Below are 10549 nucleotides of genomic sequence, written 5' to 3' on the forward strand. Positions count from 1 at the left end.
GAAAATATTTGTGGCCAGAGGCAGTGAACACCAAGTATTTGGTCAGTGTCTTCATTCTGCCTTGTAACCTGTGTGGCTCAGTGTAATCCCCAACAGTGTGGTCTTGCTAGCCACAGCTCCTAGATTCCTGTTTTGAGACCCTTTCACCAGCACGCCATGGTGGCGGCCACAACAGTACCTACAAGCTTTTCTGAATCATATATACTTAATGCAAGGAGTAGAGGGGCACAGTAACAGCTCCAGGCTCTGACTTGGAGGATGTGAGTGAATACTCTGATGGTATTTACTGTCATCTCCCATGGGGAGAAGGTAGTGGGGCAGATAAAAGTGGCTCATGGGCCACGCCCCATGAGGACCACTGGGTCTTGAATGAACTGAGGACATCTCTCCTCTGAACAGATAAAAACCGTGGTTGTCTCTGTTGCCTCTTTGTGCCAGCAAATTCTCTGGGACTGGCCCCCAGCTGCAGCAGAGGGAGCGGAGTGCCACTGTGTGATGCCTGAACAGCCTCCTCTCCCTCCGGGAGGTGTTGGCGTCACCCCTCTCCAGCCAGGTCCCTGCGGTGGCTGCGGAGGCGGCTGCATGCCAGCAGAAAACCCTTCCTTGTTCTACTTCCCTGTGCCCAGCCCGCTGCGACCAGGGTGGAAGGAAGAAGTGTGGTGCCCCCTCCCCACCAGCCACCGCTGGTGACCACGGCCAGATGGACACGCGCTGGCGGTCCCTGCTCCGGCGAGCCCTGCATGGAGGCTGCTGCCTGCCGGGGCAGGGCACCGCTGCAGCTGTCTGCTTTTCAGGCACGGCTGAGCTTACCCCCGCAGATGTGCTTGGAAGTAGGAGTTTGGTAAGGTGATAGGCGTGCTGCGGCAGTACGGGGTGCTGGTCTTCCCCTTCTGCTTTTCTTCACCCTGCTGCAAATCTCTGAGCCCCGTGGCTAACAGAGGTAGTTCACGCTGCAGTTGGGCTTGATCCCGCTCCTCCCTGGGGCCAGCTCTGTCTGGCAGGCCAGGGCAGGTCACTGTGTATTTTAGGCTCTCTGGGACAAGCAAGTCTCTTGTTTGCTTTCCTGAGGGCAAGCATGATTTTAGGCTTTTCTGGGGGGACGTGTAAAAGTAGCTGTGTGAGCATCGCAGGTCATGTTTCGCAGCGAGGTCGGACTTCTGGGTGGGCTTTGGTGGATTTTCTGATGTCCCAGATGCCAGCTTTTGGTGGGAATGTCCATGGGATCTCTCCTCTCTGCCCCGCTGCTGGTGTTCATGGCTTTTGTAAGAACATAAAACTTCTGTCTGTCCATTTTGGTGAGAATTTGCCAATGAACCCAAAAGTTGTTGGTGAAGGGGATAAACGGAGATACACAAGCACATCCCCAAAAAGTGTGACAGCAAAGTTCACATTGCTGTAGGAAACATGATTAAAAACAGGTCCCAAATTCATTTCCACAAATATTTTCAGGCTCAGAACGCTGGTAGAAGTTTTATTGAGGCTGTCCAGGCTGGAGCCCAGTGTGTTGCCCCATGCCCCTGCCCAGCTGATCCCTGTGGGTGTAATTTAGTGGTGTATTTTCTAATATTTGTATGCCTTTTTTGAAGTTTCCCTCAGCATTTTTCAAGGGAAGGGTGAACATGTGTGCTGCCCTCTGCTACGAGATCTTGAAGTGTTGCACTTCCAAGGTGTCCTCCACAAGGAACGAAGCCTCGGCTCTTCTGTATCTCCTGATGAGAAATAACTTTGAGTTCACCAAAAGGAGAACATTTCTGAGAACGCATCTTCAGGTCAGTGACTGGGGAAAAGCTAGAGAGCAGGACGCCTCAGACATTTAATGAACAGATATATCAATATGACTATGTCACCTCATATCTGCAGATGATCTTGCCGTTGTTATGTGGACAAAAATCCACTTGATTTCCAGGCTTTGCCTAATTCCTGTTTCCAGTGATTGGCCCAGGGCCGTTTGGGTAAAATACACTGCTGTGAAGTACTCCAAGCTGTTGAGTTTTTGAAATCACAGACACAAGATACATCTCTGCCCCAGAGCCTGGCCAGGATGGGGTGGAAAGGACAGCAAGAAGAGCTGCCTTTGAGGCAGAAGAAGGGATTTTCCTGGATTTGCTTTTGCAGCATTGTTTTTTTGAAGCAAATTTAGATACCTAGCAGGGCAGTTGAATACCGTCTGGGTTGTAATGAATCACAGAAGGTGGTAACTAATGTACAAGCAGGGATTTCTATTACGAATGTTATATTGTTGATTCTGTGAACTCGCTGTCCAGCAAAGCAGTTTGGTCCTCTGGGGAATGTTTGTCCTTGTGAGACGTGACAGCAAAGCCACAACAACAACCATTGCTTACATTGTGGGAAAGATGTGATGTTTTCCTATGAGCATTTTATGTAACTGTGACACTAAAACTCCTCTATTAGGGCTTGTTTAAATAAAGCCCCTACCCTGTCCCAACAGATAATAATTGCAGTGAGCCAATTAATAGCAGATGTGGCACTCAGTGGTGGGACAAGATTTCAGGACTCCTTGCTCATCATTAACAACTTTGCAAACAGTGACAGGCCTATGAAGGTAAGTTGGAGATGTTAAATCACATCATGTGCTATCAGCCATTAACGCAGGACTGGGGACGCACTCAAGGAAATCACGTTTAAGGGTAAGGCTAATGATGAGAACTATGATTTATAAGCTCATAGTGGGCTGTGTTTGCTCAGTAAACAAGTATTATGCCAACAGCAATAGGGCCAGCTGCACAGGCAGGTCATGCTCCATCCATGAGGCCTCACACCAAGAGGAGGGAGCTCTGCAATTCAGGTCACGCTTTGCAAAGTGTGCTGCTTGCAAGGGTGTCCAAAGAGCTTTCCAAGAACTTCCAGCTTTGAGAGGAATGACAAGGGAGGGTATTGGGTTACCTTCAGGTAACTTCTGTTGCCTGAAGGTAATAATTAACAGGAATTAATTTTAATTAAATGAGTGTCAGTAATATTAAGAAAGCTCTCTTTCATGGAGATTAATGGTTGTGTTTCTTTGGAAAGTAATTGTCTGTCTTTGCGCTAGAATTAACAGCTTCTTCCCAACTCATTGAACAATATATCATCACTGCAGCTTGCTCCGTTGCATACAGTGTAGCTGCCAAGGTAGGACAGAGGAAAATGGGAAGCATTTTTACAGTTCTGTGATTATCCTATGACCTAAAGGTGGAATGGGAACCTCAGTTAGGTGCTGAATTGTGCTATAACAAAGTTATAGTTAGGATATACCTGGCAAAAACCTCAGTTCTCTTCTGTACACAGGTGTTTATAAGGGTTTCACTGAGCCATACTTTGCTGCTCATATTTTACATCACAAGACCATCATTATATCCAGTTTATGTATTTATATAAGTGCAAGAGTACAAGAGAGATTTCAGTACACTGGAGAGGATGCCGTGCGCACAGAGATAGCTAGGGAGCAGGGCCCCAAGGAGAGGGAACGTGAGTCAGGCTCATCATGGAGGAGAGAAAGCTGAGGGGGGACCTAACTGCTGCTTTCCACTACCAAAAGGGAGGTTCTGGATGCGAGGTCAGGCTCTTCTCAGAGCTGTGGAGTGGCAGGACAAGAGGCAATGGGCACAAGTTGCTGCAAGGGAAATTCCAACTTTACTTAAAGAAAAAATTATTTCCCAAGAACATGGTGCAGCCCTGGGATAGGGCCCAGAAAGGAGGTGGGATTTCTGTCCTTGGAGATTATAAAACTTGGCTGGACAAGCCCTGCTCTAACTCAACGATGGCCCTGCTCTGAGCAGGGGATCGGACTGGAGCCTGTGTTTCTTTCTTTATTACATTCCTGTGGTGGGAAGCTCTACAAATGCCTTTGGTGCTTTAGGAATTGAAGAGTGACTGCATCAGAGACTAACAAGCCAGATGTTGAATCACATGAAAAATACTTCAGGCATGGTTTACGGTCCCATCCTGGGACATTCACATGCACAGAGCACTTCTGTCTCACTCTCACACCAGCTCCTCAGGATACCAAAGTACCTGCCTCACTGTGGCACTGGCACAGCCAGCCTGGCATCCAGCGCATGACCAGGAGAGATTGGCCCTGTGCACGCCCAGATTGAAATGCCTCTAATTGCATATGAAATACTGTATGCTGTATGCAGTGTGAGTTCAATAAGGAAAAGCTAGTCTTATCTCCTGTGTTCTCAGCATTTTCAGATTGGCAGTGAGTGGAGTGTTGGCTAAAAGGGTAGCAACGGTCTTTTTTTGGCAAAGCCTGGACACCTTTTGTTTCTGTATTTGTTTCTAATTAGATTTGTTTTGTATCAGGCAACTGCTTTTCCTTCCGAAGTCAAAGATTTGACAAAGAGAATCCGTACAGTGCTTATGGCTACCGCTCAAATGAAAGAACATGAAAAGGATCCAGAAATGTTGATAGATCTACAGTACAGTTTAGCCAAATCTTATGCAAGTACCCCAGAGCTCCGGAAAACGTGGCTGGACAGTATGGCAAAGATACATGTAAAAAATGGAGATTTTTCAGAGGTAATTCATGTAATTAAAAACACGGTGCACAACAAGACAGATGTACAGATGACATTTTAATTTTCTCTTTGTACTTTGCAGGCAGCCATGTGTTATGTTCATGTAGCAGCCCTCGTTGCAGAGTTTCTGCACAGGAAAAGTAAGTGTGTGCTGTTTGGGAGGCACAAGGAAGATGGTGCAGTGATGGGTTTTGGGGAGACCAGAATCTTTTTAAAGACAGGTTTCTCTTGATTTGGTAAATGATTATTTTAGAAACAAGCTAAAAAGGAAAAAAAAAAATAATGCAGTGGATAAAGCTAGAAGAAGATGAGTATTTTTTTAGGAAAAGAATCCAATTGTTCATACACAGGCATTTACTAGGCTGGCCCGCTCTGCTTAGACAGTCATGTTGGCACGTTGCTGAGTGAAATTAGAACTGACATATCATGTCTCGGTTTAAATGTTCACTTGTATTTTACATTAGGAAATGTGCTCACAGGGGAACCCCATGTTAAAAACTGGCTGTCAATATGTTCGTCGGAAGTATCACTGTAGGCAGTACAGAAAACTATAGAATAAAGCAGTCAAAATTCAGTCAAAAAATGAGACTATAGCCTAACTATACAAGTATGTAAAGAACAATCAGAAAAAAAGGGAGTGTTGTGGTTTAATGCAAAACAGGAAGGAAGGACAGACTGCATGTTCTCAAGTAACACCACTTTGCAGGTTTTCTTTTAAATATCTGTTCCACAGTTGACATATTGACCCCATTTCTCATTTCCCTGTAAGAGAGTAATTGTTGAAATTGACACTTAACATTTCAAAAAGTTAAGGCTGCATAAAAGCTGATTACATGCACTGCCTTGGCTGGAAAGGTCTTAAGTGCGTTGCTCAGGGGGCTTGGAGTCCCTCCAAATTCTGTACTTTGTGTTGGCTAAGTGGGAAAATTCAGGACTTGTTTTTCTGATATGTATACACCTTTCACATGGCTGCAGAGGGGAGAGTATTGAAAGTTGGCAACTCTTTATTTGTATCCTGGAGGCTGCTTACCACAACCGGGGGTAAAGGAGAACTTCTAAAAAACAAGAGGAACCAAATCCAAAGGAATATCAAGTGAATACATTGAGTTATCTCTGTCACTAGCACTCTTTACATATACGTAAGCTGGAAAGGGTTCAGTAAAGGCTTAACTACTCAAAGTTTTGGGGTACATAACTGTGCTTTCTGCTAGGAGTGTACAATCCTGTTCACTTACCATGCAGCTCTCCAGCATCCAGCAATAGCTATCTTCTTGCATCTTCTGTGCAAAGATATACCCTTGTCCTTCTCTCCTGACTTTCAGTTGGTTGCAGCCGGTTAGGTTGGTCAAAGATGACTTCCAGATAGCTCACTGGGAAATCTGTTGTGCTTGGTGTTAGTTACATACTAGGAATGACTCCCATGGCAAATGGCTGGGGAGGTTCTGATGTGTTCAGTCTCATATAACAAATATGGGAGTCAGGTTCCCTGCTACTTGTAGGACTTCGCTGTCAGCTTCCCTGGCCATTAAAGCATGACGCATTTGAGATATGTTACTCCACTAACCCATTTACTTTTGTCTGCTACAGAACTCTTCCCCAGTGGATGCACTGCCTTCAGGAAAATCACTCCCAACATTGATGAAGAAGGTGCAATGAAAGAAGATGGTGGGATGATGGATGTACATTACAGTGAGGTGAGGTTCTGTAGTATAGACTACAGGCTATTTGATAGCTGATTAGGATTTAGTTTTAGACTTTGCTCACGTGAGCTCTAACAAATTATAGTTGTGCACTGGCATCTGTAAGGAAGACTGTTCCACAGTAATTTCCCAAGAGAAGTCTGCATTGAAGGATTTTCTGTGTACAATTCAGATAGGTAAAACTGGTGTAAGTTCTTTGTTCCTTTGAAAGGCTTTTCTAGCACTGAGACTGAAAAAGCTACACCACATTCTTTGCCTGCCTTGTTATGCAAATGCTAATTCTGCCAGCACAGGGCAGCGCAGCGCAGCATGGTATTTCCAAGGAGGGACAGAATGCAAGTCAAGCTCTGTCGAGTGAGAGGTCAGCTTAGGTTCCGCTTGAGTTAGGGCTGTGCTGCAGGACACCACATTAGCAGAACAATCCAGAAACCATAGCAGGGCACTGGGGAAGTGGGTAGATCCTCCCGTGAGTCATAAAGTCTCACAATTACTTCTGCACCATCCCTGCACAACTGTGTTGGGTGAGCCACGTGGCTGAGCGAGGTGACCCTGCAGCCCAGCTGCCCAGCTGCCCAGTTGCCCGTTCATCAAGACTAGGCTTGAGGATCCTTAGCATCGCATCCCACTCCTATTGCACACATGTTCCTTGGAAGTGTTTCTTAGGCACGTACCTCTGACTTCCAGTGCTGTCATCTGCATGCCCTCCCAGAGTTTTGGCATTCCCCTGGGGAGGTAGCTAAATAACCAACTTGCTGGCTAATACTTGCTGGCTATTGTGCTAGTGATTTATTAAGAATGAATGAACTTTTAAAAAATAACTCTTCCTTTTTTCTTTTTTTTCCCCAAAATTTAGAATACCTTTGGAAAGGCCAGGAACACACAGGGTTTAAACTTATGTAACTGTGGCTACTTATACTGGGACCTGTTAAAGCATCTGAAGTTAAATGGTTTTCTCTTCTAACTCTGACTGTTATTAACAACACCATTTGGTTTCTCTCGTAGGAAGTCCTGGTGGAGCTGCTGGAGCAATGTGTAGATGGCCTGTGGAAAGCAGAGCGTTATGAAACAATTTCTGAAGTTTCCAAACTGATCATTCCTATCTATGAAAAGCGGCGTGAATTTGAGGTAGGTATTTTGAACTAGTTTGCATATGTCAGGTAATTTTCTAGAAAACTAAGAAAAAAACAGGAGGCTTTTTTATTTTTTAAGTTATGAGTTAATGAATTGGTGTCAGTAAAGCACACACTGTGCTTCATTTCTGGTCATTAAACAAATCAGTGAAAGCAATGGTCTGGAGGGTAATTATTAAAGCTAAAGACACGAAAGACTCATATCTAGTGAATAATTCCCACCTTCCTTCCCCTAAAATAAAACTGTCATCATCCCATATGCTCATCAAAGCCAGATTCTTTTTGAGACTTGAGCATTTTAAGGGTTAAAAACAGGGTGAGAACCATTCAAAGGAAGGACTAGATCTGCAGGTAATTCAGTGGCAAGTGGAGAGGAAGGAAGGAAGCTGTTACCAGCCCTCCGCCTTGCTCCTTCCCAACACCTGCTGTGACCCGTGCTTTGGTGGGGCTGTTGCTCCCCTGCTGAGTAGCGCTCCTCTTTCCAATCCCTCCCTCTCCCATGACCCGCTCCACATCAGAACAACATCCAACTATATAATTGAAGCTAGGGGAAGCCTTGATCTATTTTTTCATCATAAGGCTGTTTTTAATCAAAAAAGAATTTCTGGGTAAAATACTGCAAGCTCCTCTACCCTCAGTCAGGGAACATGCTGAGACAGTAGGCTCAGCCTTCTCTCTAAGGATAGTGGTGGTGTTGCAGTCTGTGTACCTTTCAGACCTGAAGCTAAGCATGTGATTAAGACTGAGGTTTTTCAAAGAAAACTGCATGAGTTCAACCTCTTTAGAAATTCAAGTTTGAATTCTCCAACGGCTCGTGTTCACATATCTCAGTAGCTTCCAGTGTACGCTAGAATTTCCTGCTTGCAAAATTCTGCTTTAATGATGTCAAGATTTGATTTCCAGAAACTTACTCAGCTGTACAGAACGCTTCATGGAGCATATGCTAAGATATTGGAAGTAATGCACACAAGGAAGAGGCTTCTTGGAACCTTTTTCAGAGTGGCCTTTTATGGACAAGTAAGTATATACACCGGCTCAGCAGCTACCCCTCACCAGGCATCCTGGCCCCTAAAGCTGCTGCTCTGTCAGACCTGAAGCTGAAAAGCCTGCTAGCTCCTCTGGTGCAGCCACCGGCACGTCTACATGAGCGTTTCAGTATTGCACCCTTGAGGTGATGGTTTGTGTCTCTCTCCAGGAGCATTTGATTTATTATAAAGTTTATTAATCTGCTGCTGGGCTTTTCATAAAACAACTCAGCAGTTAGAAAATGGTTTAGTGGGTTTAGAAAACACCGGGGGTTTTTTGTAATTACAGTTATTATAAGTTACAATTATAAGTTACAACACAAACACAATTCAGTGTGTATAGTATATAACCAGTAGCAGTATATAACCATAGTATATAAACAGTAGTGGTAACAGACATTTTCTTCTACAGACAATTGCTGCTCCCTTCTAGATAGTAGAGTAAAAGGTTATGGGAGAAGCTGGAGGCAGAATACGTATCAGTGTTGGTTACATACTTAGCTGAGGTAGCTGGAAAAATGGACGAGATCTGGGGCTCAGAGTCCCAAGAAGGAGCATGATCTTATCATATCTGATGAAGTCTTCTGAGCCTGAAAGCAGTTGTGTTTTTATTTTTTTTCTCCAGCTATAGCAGTTATCTAATAAAGTGTGTTACCCCTCATCTCCCTCGTGTCTCTGAACTATCTGCTTCTGCTTGTGGACCCATAACCATGGGGGAGACACAGGACCCCTCTTTAGAAAATGCTATGTAAATTATATTAGCCCTGCCTTTCCTCGTTCCTTCTTTCAGAGGAGATTATGAATACCCCTGAAACCATCTTGGGTTTGTACCTTTGAACACTGCTGTCATTACACGCCCAACGTATCGGAGCATTGACTTCTGCTGCAGCAAACATAAATTTTTTTTTTTTCCTCATCTTATCTTCAAAATTAAAAAGTAAATAAGGTTATGTAAAAAGTAAATAAGGTTAGCAATAGATAAAAGGAAATGACTGCTAGCTTAGTTTTCTAGAAGCTGTAGACATAACTGGTTCAGCCCCTAAAATTAAGCTATGTAATGTATCATCCTGACAACCAATACTTGATCCAGTTTTGCACTTTAAAGCTTTGCTGGCTTTATATGCCAGCTACACAGAGATAGTTTCAACACTCTGTCACAACGTCTGACTGGAACAGCTCACCAAAGCGTGAAGCTTTCATGCTGTTTCCATTACAGGGAGGACTGGTGATGCAGGCACGACTTTTAATGCAATTTTGTCTCTATTTACAACAAATACACCAAGTTCCACTTCCCTGAATACAAGAGGAATCAAAGCAGAGGAAACCCATTTCTTTCTTTATTGAAGTCCCTTTCAGCCTACACAAAATCCTTCTCTTCAGACTGTTCATTTGGCTCTGCTGTCAGGGCTTTCTCAACTTATGTGTCTTTCTGCTCCTTCTCTATGCCTTGTTTTTGTGGTTTTTCTCCTGCTTGCCTCTTTCCAACCTTCAAAAAAGTCAACCGCTGGCCAAACCCATCTTCCACATTGTTTAGATTTCTCACTGGTCATATTTAAGGCTTTGCGTTCAGCAATGACGTGTTTGTGTTGGCTGAGGAATTTTACAATTTTTTTACACAGTTTTTGAAGGAACTTATTAAACAGGCCAAGTTCAGTCAGACTTTATGTAAGCCATAGCCTTCTAAACCATCTCGACTTTCTGAAATGTTAGTAGAAAGTTGCTTTCAAAGTAGCAAATCTAAAATAAAGTTTTCCAAGTGAAGAAACCCAGCGATTCCTCACTACTTGTTTGTGATTAATGCTAGACATTCTTTGAAGAAGAAGATGGGAAGGAATACATCTATAAGGAACCCAAGCTGACAGGCCTCTCGGAGATCTCCTTCAGACTTCTTAAACTTTATGGAGAAAAATTCGGGTCGGAGACTGTAAAAATTATCCAGGATTCTAACAAGGTAGAGTTAAACTGCATGAACAAGCTAACGAAATGCTATTTATTAGCAGTGAACATTAGGGCCACATACTAGAGAGTGCACTGATGGGTGTGACAAAAATATCGATTGTATTCTAATACTGTTCAGGGCCTGGGACTGCACTGCTCTAAGTGCTGTGCAAATGGAGCACAGAAGGATGAGCTTTGCTCTGCGGAGCTGAAGATGGGAGATGCCAGAGCATCCCTTC

General features: G+C 44.0%; 1 protein-coding gene across 1 annotated transcript in view; it reads left to right on the forward strand.

The window, feature by feature from the left end:
- Window positions 1–10549, forward strand: part of DOCK11 (dedicator of cytokinesis 11) — a 90329-nt gene that overhangs the window by 71888 nt on the left and 7892 nt on the right. The window contains exons 43-50 of the mRNA XM_009331757.1: window positions 1587–1769; window positions 2450–2563; window positions 4303–4518; window positions 4600–4657; window positions 6105–6211; window positions 7220–7342; window positions 8251–8364; window positions 10177–10323. Of these exons, the coding sequence (XP_009330032.1) occupies window positions 1587–1769; window positions 2450–2563; window positions 4303–4518; window positions 4600–4657; window positions 6105–6211; window positions 7220–7342; window positions 8251–8364; window positions 10177–10323 (1062 nt within the window). The remainder of the gene's footprint in view (window positions 1–1586; window positions 1770–2449; window positions 2564–4302; window positions 4519–4599; window positions 4658–6104; window positions 6212–7219; window positions 7343–8250; window positions 8365–10176; window positions 10324–10549) is intronic.

This window comes from Pygoscelis adeliae, unplaced genomic scaffold (assembly GCF_000699105.1).
Source record: "Pygoscelis adeliae isolate BGI_AS28 unplaced genomic scaffold, ASM69910v1 Scaffold79, whole genome shotgun sequence".
Lineage (NCBI taxonomy): Eukaryota > Metazoa > Chordata > Aves > Sphenisciformes > Spheniscidae > Pygoscelis > Pygoscelis adeliae.